This window comes from Peromyscus eremicus, chromosome 7, assembly GCF_949786415.1.
Source record: "Peromyscus eremicus chromosome 7, PerEre_H2_v1, whole genome shotgun sequence".
NCBI classification, from domain to species: Eukaryota; Metazoa; Chordata; class Mammalia; order Rodentia; family Cricetidae; genus Peromyscus; species Peromyscus eremicus.
Window position 1 is genome coordinate 36,356,681 of NC_081422.1, and position 19,572 is coordinate 36,376,252.

General features: G+C 45.7%; 1 protein-coding gene across 1 annotated transcript in view; it reads right to left on the bottom strand.

Annotated features, from left to right (window-relative positions):
* Sorl1 (sortilin related receptor 1) overlaps positions 1–19,572 on the bottom strand; it is a 167,345-nt gene that overhangs the window by 76,422 nt on the left and 71,351 nt on the right. Inside the window, exons 13-16 of the mRNA XM_059267669.1 lie at positions 9,109–9,287; positions 6,790–6,976; positions 2,812–2,940; positions 2,262–2,347 (exon numbers count right to left, since the gene is read on the bottom strand). Coding sequence (XP_059123652.1) covers positions 2,262–2,347; positions 2,812–2,940; positions 6,790–6,976; positions 9,109–9,287 — 581 coding nt within the window. The remainder of the gene's footprint in view (positions 1–2,261; positions 2,348–2,811; positions 2,941–6,789; positions 6,977–9,108; positions 9,288–19,572) is intronic.

The window sequence follows — 19,572 nt, forward strand, 5'->3', positions numbered from 1 at the left end:
TTTTCTTTATTTTCACTTTGCTTCAAAAATACCCAAGGCACCGCCACATGGTAACTAACGCCTCCTTTTGGTTGACAGTCATTCCAAGGAGGCGGGCAGGAGGACATAGGTCACAAGACGAAAGCCATATGCCTAGCAGTGAGATTTCCGACCCACATCCCTCTCCAGCACCCAGAACCCTCACTGCTCCTCTGCTTCTTCTAAGAAACCGGTGCCCTTCCGGCATGGTCGAAGACCGAAAGAATTTGCTTAGGAGGCAGGCAGGCCTGGAGTAGCACGTGATGCAGTGTTTCACACGTGAGGAGTCCTAACCCAGAAATAAGCATAAGCACAGCCTAGAAACATCCACTGTCCCAGTAATCATAAAGAAGAAAAATTGCTGCATTTTAAAAATCCTTCCAGATGCACACACTACCTCATCTTTGCGAAGACGTTATGGTTCCCATTAGGCCTAGAAAACATCTTTTTTTTCCCCTCTGAGTACATACTTGCTTGTATTTCGGGGATGACCTACCCTAAAATGAGACTTTTTACTTCATCCCCGGCTCCCTCCTCTTCTCTGGGTAGAGAAAATAGCTTTCTTGCCAACCCTGATGGCTTTAAACAAACAAGCGTGTCCCTTGCTGAATGATCCCTGGAAGTGTTGATGACAAAAGCATGTACTCCAGGCTCTTAAGAGTGACCACTCACACACTCCTCACCCAGGCCCTCAGCACGGCGGCTCGTGAAGGAAACGCTCGAATATTATCTGCTCATTTGTAGGAATCTGCTGAATTAGTGGTTCTTTTTACGTCTCCACGGTGAGGTATGCTAATTACCCTGGTAATGATGGAAGATTAAATTAAGGGACTAATGAGCCTAGCATGAAAACACCAGGGCAAGCCGAGGAGCAGTAAGCTGGCAAGAGGCTGCCCCGTGCTGCCGGCCTGTGGAAGGAAGATGGCGTGTCCGTGGCATGATCCCATGGCGCTTCCATCACAACAGCACTGCTGACAGGGAGGAGCCTGAAGGAGCCTCTGAGGGAGTAAGGAAGCCCTGAGTGAAGAAGACTTGGAAACAGTGAAGGAAGAAAGGAGGGCAAGCAATCCCCTTTTTATTTCCTGTGGGATGTGTGTGTGTGTGTGTGTGTGTGTGTCTGTCTGTCTGTCTGTCTGTGTCGGTGTGTCTCTGTGTGTCTCTGTGTGTGTGTCTCTATGTGCGTCTCTGCATGTCTCTCTATGTGTGTCTGTCCATATGTCTGTCTGTCTGTGTGTCTGTGTCTGTGCATGTATGCGTCTGTGTGGTGCACATGAGCATGTGTTTATGTGCCCAGCTGAGTATCACATATCCCGCTCCATCTCTCCAAGCCTTACTCCCTAGACAGAATCTCTTACTCAGCCTGGAACTAAGCTGGTCTCCAGCAAGCCTCCTGTTTCTACCCATCCACAACACTGAGCTTACAAGCACGCACATGATCATGCCTGGCTTTTATTCAGGGAACTTGAACCCAGGTCCTCATGCCGATATAGCAAGTGCTCTTGTCCCCTAAGCCATGTCCCCAGCCCAATCTCCTTTTTAATGTATCAAATTTTGTGTCTATATTATAAATAGCTCATGTTACTTCACCACTAAACAGCTTAAAATGTGTTTGAAATACACTTATATCTTTATAATCTTTAGGCACAGTGACCATGGGAAATAGGACTAACACTTAGATGCCATTTGGATCCTGGACCTTCAAGTCTGAATTTTAACACTGTCAATGACTGGATACATGACTCTAGAAACATCTTTTCCTCTGAACCTGCTTGCTTCCTCTTAGTCACACATACAGTAGTTTTCAACGGAACCAGTGACCTCTGCATCACTGGGCTGTAGAGAGGATTCAACTGTCAACCCAGGGACAAAGGAATTGAAATGTGGAAAATTCTAATAAAACTAAGATTTGTTATAAAATTAAAATAGACCACTTAGAAGGAGCCTCAGTCTCTTTACATTCAACTTCAACAAACTAAGAGACACACCAAGGCCTGTGACTGCTCCCCAATTCCCAGTGTTCAACATACAACAGACACCAAACAGACTACCCCAAAAAAACCTGACCTGCCACCAAATGCTCCCCTCTTTCAAGGTGGGAGACTACACATGCATTTCACGTGAAGCTTAGGGAAGGCGCTCCCATGATGCTTAAATTCTAAGAAGAGCCACATGCCCAGGTGGGTGAGACCAGAATGACCCAACCAGCACTCAAGAAGACAAAGGGAAGAGGCTGCCCGTCTTACCTGCCAGGGGACAGGGGACCAGCTCCCCTTCCAGCCGTGCTTCAACATCTCCTCCACTGCAGGTGTCCCCAGAAATCTTCCGATAGCTGTTACCCCCACCACCAAAGCAAGAAGTCAGAAACACAGAGGCTACATATGGGTCATGGAGGTCCCCCAACTGAGCGCATACTCCTGGCCTTGAACCACAAAGTTAGATGGACGGTGTTTAGCTGCTCTGAGTCAGTTTTGCTTGTAATTATTTAGAGTGGGCAGACCCACACAATTTAATGCATTGCTTGGGGAAACACTTAAAAATATCTCTCTTCTATAAATGCCTCTGAAGATGTTTCCCCAGCTGAGGATGCTGAGGAAAGCTTGCAGACTGTGTTCTCTCACTGGGAATAGGAGACTCTGCAGACACCATTAGTTTACAAAGTTGTCCAGCCACCTGCAGTCTGTAACTTGGGGTTTGAGCATTTAGGGTGTGGGCAGAGTCACTTGACCCTTAAAGCTCCCTCCTTCCCCTGGCAGGCCTTTGAGAGCCTGACTCAGCCAACTGTGTGATACATACCCTCTCGTTCTTCTGTATGTAGAACCCACGGGACAAGGCATAGGAGGGCTGTAGGGCTTCCCAGAAAACTCAGGGTCTGGAACACAAACCTCTAAGGAGAGATCTTCACTCATCTTGAAGCCAAAGTCACTGAAAAGGCAAGTGGAGTTCATTTAGACCATGGATACATACTCTTCAGGCACTTCAGAACCAACCCTGCCACCTCTACTACTCCATCTAGTACTTACATTATATGGGCTACTCAACAGGCCCTTTAAAGAACAACCACTTTGTTATACTAAGCTACATCTGCACTAAAAAAAAAAAGTGTATAAGAGCCCCATCCGAAGAGCCACTGCTACATAGCCTAAGCAGACAAAAAGGATACAAGCCATCATGCCGAAGGAAAATCTCATCTACTTTCAGCTGCCTATCCAGACTCAGGGCCTGTTTGTTCTTGGTCAAAAGGGCTGAAGCCATAGCTCTGTTGGTAGAGTGCTTGCCTAGCACGCACAAGGCCTTGGGTTCAATACCAGCCCTAGATGTGAGGGTACAAACCTGGGAAGTAGAGGCAAGACAATGAGAAGTTGATTTGAAGAAGACTTGAAGCCAGTCTGGAATACAAGACTGTATTTCCAAATAGACAAATAAAATGGAGACAGGGTGACGGCAAGTGAAAGCTCCTGAACACAAGCAGGCACCGTGTAAAATGCAGGCCGCAGTGGTGCCTGTCTGTAATCCCAGCACTCCTACTCCAAGAAGGGAGGAGCCAGGAGAATTGGTTACAAGCTTAGAGCTAGCCAGCCAGGCATACACTGAGCAGAGCCAAGAGACTCTGCCTCAAAACCAAGGTAGGAAAGAAGCAGCTTCCAGAAGTTGTCTTCTGACTTCCCACATATGTGCCATTGACAGGTGCACACCACACACACACACACACACACACACACACACACACACACACACACACACACACACACACAGAGTGCATTAGCCAATATTTAAAGACCTCGATACTTCCTCCTTGGCTCACTGGGAGAATTAAAAGAAGAATTTAAAAAGAGAAACCTTTAAAAAAAATTTTTTTGAAGTGCTAGGGATCAAACTCAAGACCTTGTCCATGCCAGGTAAGTGATCTATAACTTCCTAGCCTTAAAAATCATTGTGACTAAGAATTCCGTGTCACTGAAGACCCTGTTCCCATACTGTCTAAATCACCCGGATATCTCACCCTGAACTTTGGGAGATAGCAGTTTAGTTCATCCTGTGATCTGGAGACCACATCAGCCAAACTCACAGCCTGGTGGGTGAAGCAGGCAAATGATAGCTGAATTCTAAGTCTCCCGCCATCTCCATGGCTTCTCCAGTCTATACTCCCCACTTGGAGAGTAAGGCTGTACTGTGTTTTCCAAGGCTTGATTCAAGCTACTGGTTCTTTACGTCATAGGAATTATACTCACAAGCTTGACCCCCAAAAACTTCATTTCCCAACATAGTCAATGTTGAGTTCATCAACATTAATTAAATATTTCCTAGATTAAAAGTACAACCAAATTACAGGGCAAAGTAGTCTGCATTGTAAATCCACTCTTAGTGATCCGTGGAGAACCGCTCCAAAGGCAGTGATTTTTATCACTCTCTCTCTCTTTCAGTCCACCCATTTGTTACTGAATGGCTACTCTATGAGGACCTGAGCTGGAGTACTAGGGCATTGCTTCTTTGCCTCCCTAGCAAGGCACCCAGTTGGGAGGCAGGTTTCCTGGTCTGCGGGTCACAACATCTTCCTACTCTCCCACAAATAATGAAAGACTGCAAAAATCATCACATGTTTAAAAGTAACTGTCCCATAAAAACTCTGTTTCAATTACATGTACATCAAACGTGGATCTGCATATACACATATGTGTGGACAATAGGTTACAACATGAACTCTATTGCTTACTAAGGGTTGCACCTAAGAATTTGAAAGCTGCGTGTCATGTTCTGGCAATGTGGAGAAATAAAAAGATGTCAAAGAAACCACTCTTGAAATCAGAGGACATGTCCAACAATAGTTTGATGTCCCGCTATGGTGTGAAAGGGCTATCAGAATTCACCTGGCTTGCAAACACAATGGTACACCAGTGACTCAACCCATGGACAAGTATCACCACAGCTGGTATGTCCATGTCCTCATCTCATCTCTCGTGGTGTCCTGGGACCATTTCCTCTCTCAATGCCATAGTCTAATCCATAGAATATTCTCCAGAGTCATATGACCAGAATGGCCCCTTTCTGGAAGCCACAGCAAACAGAGGGAGGCCTGACACCAATGGGCCTTCAGCATTTCTGCAGTGCCACAAGGGGCAAAGAGGTGGTTTTCCTGGTCTATAATAAAGACTCAGCACCCAGCAGAAGTAAGTACCAAGCAAGTTCTAGCAAACCAGCAGCAGCCTAGCCAGTCTTTCTGGAAGATTGAGCTTTGGCTTGTTTTGTGGGAGGGAACTTTGATATTTCTTTTTCAAAAAGCAAAACAGCAACCAGGAAGGAAGAAAGCAAATGTTCTGCTTGATTTCCTCAAGTAACTTTTTACTGAGTCTCAATTTTATTTCTTGGTATAGTCACCCTTCGTGTCTGGAGGAGGCTAGCTCCAAAACACCCTACAGATTCCAGATGCAGGTGGCACCCCTGTTGAAACCTGAAATAAGAGTGAACACAAAGGGGTAGGGTCTAGCACCTGGAGCCTGCTTGAACCCCCGGGTCAGCATTTGTATTTTATCAAGACCCACATGTTCTTGGCCAAATCTAGTTGGCTGTTTTCATGAAACCAGGGTTTTCTGGATCACAACCAGATCCCCTCATCAAGGATGTCTTTCTTTCATCTGTAGGCACTACCAGAGGCACAACTGAGTAGCATCCGTGGAACCATATGGCTTACAAAGCCTAGAACATTCATCATGGGGCCCTCTTCCAACCTCTGGTCTAGCACATAGCAGAGAGCTCTGGCTTTGGCTGGCCAAGCACAATGACGCCAAAGGTAAAACGCAGTTAGTGCCTCAACCACCATGGAAACAAACTCTCTGAGTAGGCGGAAAGCCCACGCTCTAGCCGCACCTGACAGAAGGGACTGGACACTGTGCACCCAACAGCAGGAACCGTCTACAGCTAAGCTCTGCTCAGCTCAACTCTCTCCAGAGACCTTCGAGCCTCCTCCTGCCTACAGAATGAGGTCCCTCTCCTGCAGGGCCCCCACTTCCTCCCGCTGCCTGTCATCTTTTCAACCTCATCTCCACTCCCTGACTCCACCTCCACACCACCTCAACCCAGTCATCTGAAACAGACTGACAGTCACAGGCACTCTCCGGCCCCCACATCACCACACTGCTGCCACACGGCCTGATGGTGCCCTGTCCACATAGCCTGATGCTTCCCTGAAGCCCAGCTCAACATCTCCAGAAATCCCAATTTTCCTACTGCAAATCACAGCCTTCTCTTTCCTTCCACACTGAAGGCAGTTACTCTCGCTCTAAGGTGGCTTCCCACCACCTGTCACAGTGACTCGTGCAGATGTCACTTCCATTTAACAATTCCCAGACATGCTTCAGATAGTGTCCTCAAGCAATAATAAATGAGATAAAAACGATACATACAAACACAGCCCCCCATTTCAGACAAGAAAGTAAGTCCTCTCTAGTGAAGGAGATCTATATAGAAAACAAGTTACCCCAAACGGGTCTTTCAGTGTATTTCCTTTAGGGATCCTCCTAGAAACAAACCCTGACTAAGAGTCCCTACAGAAAGGACTGAAGGTTTGGGAAGCCACACCTCTACTGAACTGCACAGATGTAGAATTAGAAGACAACGTAAGCAAAAAGTACCTCACACAGTTCCTGGCTCAGAAAGCATGCTCACTGAAAGCTACTCCCTTCCTCAGAGAAAGACAGCATGCTCTCCCTCTTTCAGCCTCACACTGCAGAGCAGAGACGGCACAACTCCCGTCCCGGCCACGGAGGAGGAACAAACCATTCATAGTCCTCCCGGGTGCAGGAGCAGTTGGACACGACCACCGGCCGGTCAAAGTCTTCCCCGTTAAAGCACGTTGCATGGGGCGTCCTCCTTTTGAAAACTGTCTTGTGTCCCAGCAAACACTCATTTCCCCGCTCATCAGACGGGGACCACAGCTTATAGTCGTTTTCGGTGCAGGGAACCCCTGAGAACAGAAAAGGGCAGAGCATAGCATCAGATCCAGGCTGTGCAGGGTTTCCCATCTCCCCACCGTTCAGCCCTCCACTTCTGGTGTCTCTGTGGCCACCCAGCAAGTGCAGAGCTCAAAGTTACTCATTTCTAGTCACCATGTGCTGAAGGTGGGCAGTAGCCGCGAGTTCAAGGCAACACCACTATCACAGAGGTGCGCCTCTGAGAAAGCTGTGAAGATGTAGTCACATTTGACACTATCCAAACTTCTGAATCATAAAATTTGAGGCACTTGAGAGGGGGATGGGTGATTGCTATTTATTTTGGTTGATTTGTGCAGTGTGGTGTGTGTGTGTGTGGTGTATTCTGGGGATTATTTTAAACTTATTTATTCTGTGCATGTGTGCCCTGGTGTACATGTGGAGGTCAGAGGACAACTTTGTGGAGTCAGTTCTCTCCTTCCACCTTTCCATGGGCTCCCAGGATCGAACTCAGTTCCCCAGGCTTACACAGCAAGCATGTTTAACTGCTGAACCATCTCACTGGCCCAGAGTTTGGGGTGGCTTGCCGGCTTACTTCCATATTTTGTTAAAGAGAGGCTCTATCTAGAGAGTTCGGGTAAACTGCAAACTCCTGATCCCCATGCCTCGACCTCCCCAGTCCTGGAATTCTGGAATATACCAATACTTAGCCAAGTTTATAAACAGGTGCCAGGGTGAGGGTGGGGCCGAGCTCCCTCCTAGGGAAAAGGGACACTCTGATAGGTGATGTAGGGGCACTGCTGGCCCATCCTGCTTCCTTAGGATGAAGGTGCATCTGGTAGCATGGGCTGCGAGCACTGAAGAATGTGTTTGCCCTACTTGATGGTACAGATCTTTATGTAGAGAGACTGGGAATGACAAGATAACTTCACACTTATTCCACCAGCCCACATCCATTTAAAAATGTCAGTTGTGTGCCTATGGGAGTTCTATGCTTATGTCTAGATTGGTGCCTCATATCTTTTTTATACGTGTGTCAGGTTAAATATTACCCAAAGCTGATGCATACCTGTCAATACATTGCCATTCAAATTAGCAAGGAATTATTAAAAACCCTACCGTCTGTGAGGCAATAAAGAAACTCGGTGGGTGAAATAAAAATGTGCATAGGAAAAGTCCGTGTTTTGAAGAGCCTTATAACTAGGTGATGGAACATGGGGCATGATTGCAGGCGCAGATATATAACTCAAGACATGCTGGATACGCTTATTTCGGAGCATAAAGAAGAAAGGCATCTTCTGATTGAGATGCTATCAGCACAGGGGCTAGATCCTGAGGCCGAGGCTGAACGGCAGGAAGAAGACCCAGGAGGCTCTTTGGACAGCTAGGGTAATATCAGCTAAGTAGAGGTAAGGAAGGGCAGAGGTCAATGAGACAATATGAAAGAACATCTGTCCATGAGTCCTCCCTGCTTAAGGATCTCATGGGCACCAGCAGATCTAACTAGACTCCAGAGAGCCTTCAAAGGATCCTGAATCAAACCAGTGCTATTGTGCATCATGAATGCTCCTGAAAACCCTGGCCCATGGCACTATGGGTAAGTAGTGGCACTTTCAGGAAATGAGGCCTAGAGGAGAGAAGTAAGGTCATCAGGAATGTAATCTTAACGAATGCATTGGCATCCCAGCCTCTCCCTCTTCTCCTCTCTCTTTCTTTGCTTCCGGACACTATGAGATAAGAAGACTTCTCCTAGCATAGCCTAAGTGAAAATGTCAAGGAACTATGGACCAAAACCACAAGCCAAAATAATGTTTTCTGCCTTTTCCCTGATAGAGAGCTAACGTAAGACATACCCACTGAATAGGTCCTCTCGTTTGGAAAACTCATTTCCATCTATCCATCCACACTTTTAACAGATATATATTTAGACATACCACATGCCAGGTAGTGCACAAGGAAATCAAGACACAGAGAATCATGAACAGTCCCTTAGAATTGACTAAACCAGCAAGCACCTGTGTCCGGTGTCTTTCACTCACTCACTTGGGCACAACACCCCTAGTGAATCACAAACTGAAGAGACTGTATCTACGCTGCTGCTCTGTACGCTCCCAATAGTCAGTCGTTACGTCTGTGACCAGAGCCCGGGAGGCAATGAATGGCTTACCCAAGGCATCAGTGGCGTTGACCTGCAGGATGAGCCAGCTGTGGACATTCTCCTTATTGGAGCCAAAGATGGTGAAGACGGTACTTTTCTCTCCAGGTTCTGTGAGAAGACCATACACAAACACAGGCTTCTCGGAGAAGACAAATGTCTTCCAGGTCTCCCCCTCATTGGTGCTGTACCTGCCCAACGCAAGCAAAAGGAGGCTTGAGGTTACATTCCTGGAAGGCAGGCCTCAGTTTCCACACACATCATTAGTGACCATAACCAGCACTCCACTAAGAGGAAATGACCACCTGGTCACCTCAGAGTAAGTTTATGGCTGTGCCAGAAAGGCAAGTTAAGTGTTAGGGACAAATTCTGTCACCTAAAAAGAATACATGAACTGGGGTGTCACTCAGTGCTGGATTCAATCTCCGATATGCCCCCTCTAAAAAAAAAAGACACAGGAACTAGCTTATAGGACTCTGAACAACCAAATTTAGGAAAATTTTAGCACAGAAGAGAAAGATGTTGGTAACGTAACATAGTGAGTAAAAGTATGGCATATATCTCTACCAATGCTGAGAGACGACAGAGACAGAGACAGAAAGGGGAGAGAAGGAGGGGAGGGAAGTAGGGAGGGAGGGGAAGAAAGATTTTTTTTTTCTTATATTGGTACATCCCCTAACATCATTAAAAAGTAACAACAGAATGTATAACGTTATCCTTCTGTAATCACCTCTGGGATAATCAAATCAGACAAGGATCATCACTGGATGCTAAAATCACCATGTGAAATTTCAGGGGACTAGCATACCCATGTGGTCTAAAGATATCAACCAAAAACTAACCATTCACTGCTGGGGGAAATGCAACTTCACGGAGAGCAATGAGGCACCCCCTTACCCACACTTAGCACCACCAACAGTGGCCATCAGATACCACACATCCTTACTCAGCACAACCTTTCAGTGGACAGTCAGTTCAATGGATCAAATCTAGGATGTGGGACAGCGTTGATGACAACTGCTTTTATATCCTTAGATACACATCCACCAGGGCTGAGGAGATGGTGCAGTGGGGAAAAGCACTTTACACGCAAAATAAAGATCTCAGTTCAGATCCCCCAAACTCATGGAAAGCTGGACACAGTAGCACGCTTCTGTAGTAACTCCTACAGCAACTTAGGAGGTGGAAACAAGAGAATCCCAGGAAGCTCGTGGGCTAGCTAGCCTGGTGAACAACAAGGAGACCGTGCTTCTAACAAGGTGAAAGGCAAGGACCAACTCCAGAGCTTGTCTTCTGACCTCTACACATGCTGTGACATGCATGCACCACTTACATGACTACCCAAGCATGCGCGCACACACAGACACAGACACAGACGCACACATGCATGCGATTCATTTGTTTTTCCTGAATTTTCAATATGATCAAAGCCAAGCAAATAAAATAGCAGAGAAGGCCTGTCACAATGCAATGTGTAAATCCAGCCTAGGGTGTAGTTGTACAACGATTGAACCCTGAAGCCATCATCATTAGCAATCCCAGACAACTGAAGAATAGCCACGGAGAGGTATTTAGTCCATCTTAGTTTTCTTAAATGGTAATCAAATAGGAAAACGTCTTTACGTATCGGAGATGTTTATGTACACAGTAAGCCATGAAAGGACGGGTGTCTGTAACTGCTCCTCAAATGATTCAAGCTCAAAGAAGATAATGGAGAAGACAGATAAATACACAGATAAAGGAAGCTAAGCAAGCTGGCATTTAGTAAAGATCGCCAGAGTATTCTCTACATTGTTCCCAGCTTCCCTGTGTTTGAAAAATTTAAAAAAGGCACTAGGAAAACAGGTACTGAGTCAGAAAAAGACAAGCTCACAAATACACACACACACACACACACACACACACACACACACACACACACTTGAGTAATTACATTACTTTTAAATTGTCTCACAGAGCATAGGGTATCATTCAGGAGCCCAGAACCCTCGCCCCAAACTTTAAATATCTTTTGTTAGTCAATGAGCTATGATAACCACTGGATTCAAGTTTTCTTTAGAACCCAGGGGCTACCAGGTTTCCACAAAATTCTAATTACATACAAACCTTTTTCTTTCACTTTTCCTAGAATTTAGGGCTTTCAGTTTTACTCCCCCAGGACTCAAAAATTTGACATGAATCTTTGGACAACCTCACTCAATCCCAACACGTCCTCTCATATTGAGATTTGTGAACTGATCTCTCTACACCTGGAGGCTAAACCAAGTGATGGGGTCTGTAGCCACCCGGGTCACTGGGGGACTAAGTGCCCCCCATCCAGCACAGGTCATATGTGAGAGTAAATTCTCATCCAGCTGTCGTGCTTGGAGTTTAAGTGAAGTTTAATCAGATATGGTTAACCCACTCATCCCTTGTTTTTTTTTTACTAATGTTAAGAAGCTGCAGGCTCAGTAACACTGCTAAAGCTACCTTCAGAGTCGGACCATTAATCAGACATGCTTGGAGTGGTCCACCTGTTCAATGATGACATAGGAAGTCCACGTATTATTTCAACATGGCCAAGTTAATTCCATTTGAGAGCTCTTCCAACCAAAGACAACCCCAAGAAATGAATCATTTCTTTATGGATTCCCAGAAGATACAGACAGTAAGTCATGAAGGAGACAAACCAGCAGGTGTATGGCCAAGCACAACCACGTCTGGAACATGGCATTTTTCAGGATGTTGAAGAAAAGGAGGACATCTAACAACAGCAACAGCTAAGGGGACCTCTAGGTCGGACTGATCGCAATGTTCTGATACCAAAGACAGGGCTTACCAGTGAAATTAAAATAATGAGAGGCAAGGGAAAAAAATTACAGATCTCTTTTCTTCCCTTTTTTCTTTTCTTTCTTTCTTTTCTTTCTTTCCTTCCTTCCTTCCTTCCTTCCTTCCTTCCTTCCTTCCTTCCTCCCTCCCTTCCTTCCTCCCTTTCTGTGTGTGCATGCGTGTGTACGTGTGTGTGTGTGTGTGTGTGTGTGTGTGTGTGTGTGTGTGTATGCGTGTGTGTAGAGCTGCACATACACATGAATATATGTGTGGAGGCAAAAGGTCAACATGAAGTTGCCATGTGTCTCCATCACTGGCCACCTTATTTTTTGACACAGGGACACTTTCTTACTGACCCTGGAGCTCACCAACGAGCTAGCCTAGCTGTCTAATGAGATCGTCCTCTATCTCTGTCCTGCTCCAGAGGGCTGAAGTTACAGGGGTGCACCACCATGCCTGCCGTTCTACATGGATGCTGGGGATCCAAATTCTGGTCTTCACACTTGTACAACAACCACTGTACCCACTGAGCCATCTCCCAAGCCCCTGTCTGTACATTTTTAAGTTACAAATGATTATGTGGCATCTTCATCCTTATTCTACTTATTAATGAAGAATACAAACTGTTTAGAAAAAAAAAATTGGCACATGGCTAAAAACTCCCAAGAGGATAGGAATGTCAGATATACATCAATATAAAACAGAACATGTAACTACATAATTTAAAGGGGGAGCAAAAGTAATTACTAAACACATGATATTATCATGTGGTTGACAGAAAGAGCCAGATTACTTAGTCCTCCAGTGACCCAGGTGGCTGCAGACCCCATCACTTGGTTTAGCCTCCGGGTGAAGAGAGATCAGTTCACAAATCTCAATATGAGAGGACGTGTTGGGATTGAGTGAGGTTGTCCAAAGATTCATGTCAAATTTTTGAGTCCTGGGGGAGTAAAATTGAAAGCCCTAAATTCTAGGAAAAGTGAAAGAAAAAAGTTTGTATGTAATTAGCATGTAATTGTATGTATGTAATTGTATATAGTTAACGTGTTCAATCAAAATGAAAAGAGACATATCATCACGATCAAAAGATTTATGAGAAGATTAAACAGAAGTCAACTTCCTGGAAGTTCACTACTGCCATGACACTGGACAGTTAGAAGTCATGGAAGAGAAACGAGATAGTTCAAGAGTCAGGACTCATGATTCAAATTACTGAAATACCTAGTAGATTATTGTCAGTGGACTGCAAGGCCAGAGGGCTGGTGGGTCAGCGGGCCAGAGGGGCAGAAGACTGGTGGGGTAGTAGGCTGGTTGGAAGGCTAGTTAGCTTCTGTAGAGGATTATAAAGGAACAAGATCATTGTTCTCACAGCCAATAATGTAAAGAAAGAAGATTTTACAAAGAATTTGTATTTCTAGAGGAAAAGGAACAAAATGGACACCTACTAGGGAATAAGGAGAGATCAAGAGAAAACAATCAGAGTCCTTTTCAATAATTTCTTCAGGAGTCAGGCAGAACAGGCCCTAAAGATGGAAGAGGAACACTCTGTCTACCTGAAGAAGAAAAGGTAGGCTGGGTGGTGGCGGCGCACGCCTTTAATCCCAGCACATGGGAGGCAGAGGCAGGCTGATCTCTGAGTTCTCTGAGTTCAAGGCCAGCTTGGTCTACAGGTCAAGTCCAGGACAGGCTCTGAAGCGACAGAGAGAAACACTGTCTCAAAACACCAAAAAAAAAAAAAAAAAAAAAAAAAAAAAAAAAAAAAAAAAAAAAAAAGGCAGAAGAAGAAAAGGAAGTTTTGAGAAGGGTTATAAAAGCGCTTATGCAAAAGGAAGCCACAGCTGAGAACTCCGTGGTTTCTTGTCACAGCCAGCAAACCCATTTCCTTTCCTTCCGATCCTTCTTGATTTGAACAAAGAATTGTTATCAGTTACTGATCTTGTTGCTATGACAAAGCAACACTGAACAGAAGCAACCTAAGGGTGGGTTTGTTGTGGCTCACAGTCTGAAGAAAGGTCGGGGTGGTAGAACCTGGGGGCACCTGGTCACATTGCATCAACATGGAGTGATGAACGTGGGCCTCAGCTCACTTTCTCCTTTTCATTCAGTCCAAGACTCTAGCCAATGAACTGGTACCTCCCACATCAATTACCCTAATTGAGCTAATCCCTCTTACATGCTCAGAGATTTGTTTCCATGGTGATTCCAAATCCCATCAAGTTAATAATCAAAACCAACCATAACAGGATGATGATGTGAGAACAATATTTTTTTTAAGGAGATCTGTGAGGACCACACAGATAACATTCATTCATTGCTGGTGGAATAATCCGAAGTGGGCTGATATATATTTCGTCACAAACCAAAATAAGATTTCAATTTCTCACAGAGCTCCACACTCTGGTCAGCAGTTTAGACAGGGAACTTGAATGTGACTCTATAGGATTTGCAAAGGGCATAAGGCCAATTGTACAAATATATTTTTAAAGTGCTAAAAGTAAATTCAAATGCTTTCAGGCATCCAAAGAATAAGCAAAAAGAGAAAATTAACTTCCACATGATGTTCTCAAGACTTGCCTGTTCTAATTTACTAGAGGAGATATCTGTCCTTTAATAAGATCTGGAGGTTTAGTTGACCTGAATTTGGCTACTGACAAAAGTTATGTGGTGAACAAATCCTAAAAATGAAATGCTGGGCGAGGGGGAGTCAGCAGTTAATGCTCATGCCATCCAAGCAAGAGGACCAGAGTTTAGATCCAGAGAATCCATGTCAATGGCATGTTGGCATAGTGTCCCTCCTGTAATCCTAACCTCAGAATGCAAAAAGAGAAATTAAATCCATAGGGCAAAATGGCTAAGGAGATAAGCTGTATCAGCAAGCTCTGAGCTGGGCTGAGAGACCTTGCCTCAAAGAACTAGGTAAAAGCACAAAAAAAATTCCTAATATTGACCTTGAGCCTTCACATGCACATGCACAAAGGTTCACATATGGCTGCATACAAACACACTTCACGCATGGGAACACACATACACATATATCCTATAAAAAATGAATAGATGCAACTCTGAAAACTAGCCTTAGGGCAATAATAAGCCAGAGACTGCGTGTAACAGGCAGGAGGGACAGAGCGAAGCACCCAAGGGGGGAGTGCCTGCATGGGCACCTTTGGGGTGGTGGAAAAGCATTTTGATATGAGTCATTAAGAACTGATTAAGATCCAAAGATACTGTAGTATATACATGGTTTCTCAATAAACAAAAATATGAGTGAGAGTCACCAGTTTTAAAGTGCCAGGAATGTTGGTGCACATCTGTCATCTCAGCACTGGAAAGGCTGAGGCAGGGGGATCTCAAGTTGGAGGACAGCCTGGGTTATACATCAAGAAAAAGTGTAAATTTGGTCTTAAGGGTTTTTTTGTAGAAAGTGTCCAGAATCAGTAGGTATTAATCCTTCTGCATGGTTCACACTATGGAAGTCAGATCTGAGCCCCACATCTTAATGTAATGATATCATAAGGTAGATGGAGAGAAAAGTCTATGTGAAGACTCAGGGTCCAACAGTAGACAAGGAAATGGGGGTGTTTCCCATAAGATGAAAGACACTCAGGATTACAAAGGTGGGGTCCTCAAAAGTCTGAGGTTTTCAGATAAAAGGAAGTATCTGTCATGTGATTCCAGGGGACAGAACCCAAACCCATGGAATGGAACCTGAAGTACAGAGAACTCAAACTTTCTCTTACCAGAGAACTATGCTCACAAATGAACAAATGAAAACACAAACAAATGAATGAGTGAATGAGCAAGGAATGAATCAAACTGTCCCAGAAGGAAATGGCAAGTTCCCCATTGCCATGGCGGTTCAAAGACTGGAAGGTTCTCCATCACAGGTGACGAAAGGCAGAACCACATGACTCAGCACCATCAGATCACTGCTGGACTCAACCTTGGAACTTGAAACAGCCACCTGGTTCACGCTGACCAAATCTGCCATCACGGCATGGCCCTGTCCCGCTCCTTCTATGCCTCTGTTTTCTGTGAGTGGTAGAATCGCCTTCCAGTTAACCAGAAAGCACATCCTTTTCACCCAGGATGAGTCCTCAAACCCAGGAGCCTTCACTCACAATCTTCTCTGAAATAGATTTATCCTCTTCATTCTTCCAAAGAAAGCCATGCCTTTCCTCCAGTTCAAGGCCTCAAAGACAAAGTTTCAGTCTTACCCAGGAAGAAACTCTTCAAGCTACAGTTCCAATCTACAGGGCAAGATATGCCCACTGGTGCAGAAAGGGCATGACTCTTAGGAGAGGAACCAATTGCCTTCTGATTAGGTACCAGGCCACTTCCACAGGAGGGGATTCCTGCCTGGTACTATAAACATGGTCAAATATGGATGGAAGTCCAAGGCCCGAGGAGGAAGCCTACTATTGTTGCCTTGCTAAATGGACACGATGTCAAACTGCTCTATAAATATTGATGCTTATATCCATAGGTTGGTGCTGCTCTCAGCCTTGGGCAGAGAAGCTTCTCTTCTCTTCGCTGTGGGCAACAATCAATATAATGACTAATAAGTAGTCAGAGTGCTGAGTGTCCAGCATCTCTATCACCCCCTCTGAGGTCCAGGAAACACCACCAAAGAAGGGAGTAAAAGAATGTAGGAGCCAGAGATGAGGAGGACTGCTGTGAAAGCTACCTTCTAGACATGCTCGGCCATTTCACTTGAACTCCATACTGCTATGGTTACATTCCCGAGACTGGGCCTGTCAATATCTCATCACAAGGGAGGGTGGGACTAGTGAGGCCCCGCCCCTCCCGAAGGAGCTATTGGCAGTTAATGTCATTTTTGTCTTTAGTGGTGTCATCGCTACGGGGCTGCCCATTCTCTAGCAGATAACCCCCACACCTGTGTTTCTGTCATCAACTTCAACGGAACTCAGGAAAAAAAAAAAAAGCAAAGAAACAAAAAGACATGTAAACAGGAGAGTAATTTGATGGAAAGAACAGTTTAGTGGGAGTGGGAAGGGCTGAGAGTGTAATGGGGATAAAAATGGTCGTGTTGTTACATATGTATGTATACATATATATGAAATTGTCAAAGAAAAATAACAATAAAAACTTTATTTAAAAAAGTCTGTTCAGTGAGAGTGAGGAAAGGCCCAGGGGACTGGTGCTTGCCTAATGCCCACCTCAAACCTCATTTCTCATCACTACACCTCCCAACACATACTCTGCTCACACGAAGGCCGGAGGGATCACAGATTCATTCACCTTTGCTCAAGCTGTATCTCTCCTTTTTATGTGTATGTGTGAACGGACACCAGGTGTGTAAGGGCACCACCACACCCCTGCACGCCCCCCTCCCCACCAAAGCTAGATGAAGGCATCAGATCCCTTGGAGCTGGAGTTATAGGCAGTTGTGAGCCACCTGATCCCAATGCTGGGAACTGAACTCGGGTCCTCTGGAAGTGCATGCAGCATGCGCTCTTAACTGCTGAGCCATCTCTCCAGCCCCCTAAGCTCTTTCTACCACAGAGACTGTAAACCAACCTCACCCTTTAGCTCACCTCAAGTTTCATCTCCTCTGAGAAGCCTTTCCCAACCTCCCAGTGGTTCTGCCTTACTCCAGCTCAGACCAGGCCCTACTTCAGATGTCACACCTTCTCCTACCGTGTTTACATGACCAGATCCGTCTTCTATACCGAGGTTCATCAATAATAAAACCTCCACCCACTTCCCTGTCTCTGCCCCTCACACCTCTTCTACCACCAGAAAGAAGAATAGTCAACATCTGCTGCAGGAAATTAAACAACCCACACCGAATTTTCATTGTTTTTTTGAGCCTGTCCCAGCTTTGTAAGAGTTAAAAAGTGACATGAGTATCTGTTACACAGCCTCAGGGAGCAGGGGGAAAAGGTGAGAATGAGGTGGGGGTGGGTCTCTGCAGCTGCACCACAGTGGTACTATTCAGCCATCAGGTTAGAAGCCCAGGAAGAAGCCATGCAACTTCCTACGCTCCACAGCCATGAGGCTGCCTCCAAAACACAGGTCCAGAAAACTCAGCTCCGCTGCTGCATGTAGCCTCTGCAGACAGAGGTTTGGGGGATTCCCAGAGGGAAGCCCTGTGAAACTGGAGATCTCCTCACAGAAAAGATGCTCTGGGGCAAGTCCAAAATATTAAGAACTATCAACATCTCATCACACTGACAGGCGAACGGCCAAGAAGAAACAGAAATCGATCTCATCCCTCAGGATCCAGCTGACAAACTTGTGCTTGGATCTTCTCTGGTTGGGGGTACCAAATCCAACAGCCCATTCTCTGCATGAGGCTGTGCATCCTTAAGAAGTGGAAACCACTCCTTGGTATCCTGCAGGCAGGTTCCTGGGGAGGCATGGTGAATGGCTGCCTAAGTGAATCCCCAGCCCCCCCCCCCCCCCCCCCGGGATCTTACTTGCTCCCTTCAGACACGCAGACATGATAGCCAAGCAAAGCGGTCCACTTCTTGCTCTCCATTTCAATTAACACCAACAAAAGCAAGAGTCTCGATGGAGAAGCCAGGCAGAAGGCAGGCGGAGGAACCTTCGTTATTGCGCCAGGCCCGAGAAACAACACCATGAAAGCAGCAAGTGAACCACCCAGGAGTAGGGCAACAAATACCCCCAAAGCCATCTTTCTGTCTTTAACCAGTGTTCCTATCTCCACTACCTCTGCCCTCTGACTGGAGTGCCAGACTCTACTCCACTCTATTATAACTAAAGGGGAACATGTTTAAAGGTGTGGGACCACATCCTATTCATCTCTAGATACACAGGGCCTCCTTTCCTCAGTTCAAAACAAGCCCCTCCTCCCAGGCTCTCTCCAACTGACTCAGACATCCTCCCATGGGTCCAGGCAGATCCTGAACCAGGTCCTACTTGCCTCCCATCCTTGGTGTCTAGCACAACATCTGGTTCACGGTAGATGTTCAACAAATGTTTGTGTAATTGACCCGAAATGATTTCTCGCAGAAATCTGTTCATGTTCCAGTGTGGGTGCTAACTCCCACAAATCATACCACGTCCTCCTGTGGAAGATAAGGAGGGTGGATTGACTCTTCTCTCTGGCTGCCAGGCTTCACACATTCAGGAGGCCCCCGCTGCTGCTCAGGGGCTGTCATTTACAAAGAACACAACAGCAGCGGTCTCCCTTGGAGCTGTGCAAATAGCACCCTACCCAGATCCCTTCCCATTTCATACATCGGTGCTTAAAAAAAGAAAGAAAGAAAAAAGCAATCTCAGATGCCCAAGTCTGCATGACCTATTTATTGATCAATCAAATATTTGCGAAGTGCCCACTAACTTGTATAGACTAGGAACAGAGGCCTACAAAAGCCTCACTAATGAGTGGAAGAATCCAGGCGTACAGTGAAAAGGAACTAAAATACACAGCAAGTCAGGGACACAATCAATCCAAATTAACAGGACAGCCTAGAAATTCTGAGGCTCAAAGGACAGAGAGGTTGCTATGGCTGAGGAGCTCAGACTGAGCAGAGGCCTAGAGCCCTAGGCCAGTTTTGTCAGTGTGGGTGGGATGGCTCGCTGCCCTGATGATGGAGCCCATCTCTGAGAGGTGACCACATCATCAGGGCTCTATCTGTAATCCCTTGATGGGTTCATACCATGACAGCATTATGAGGAGGT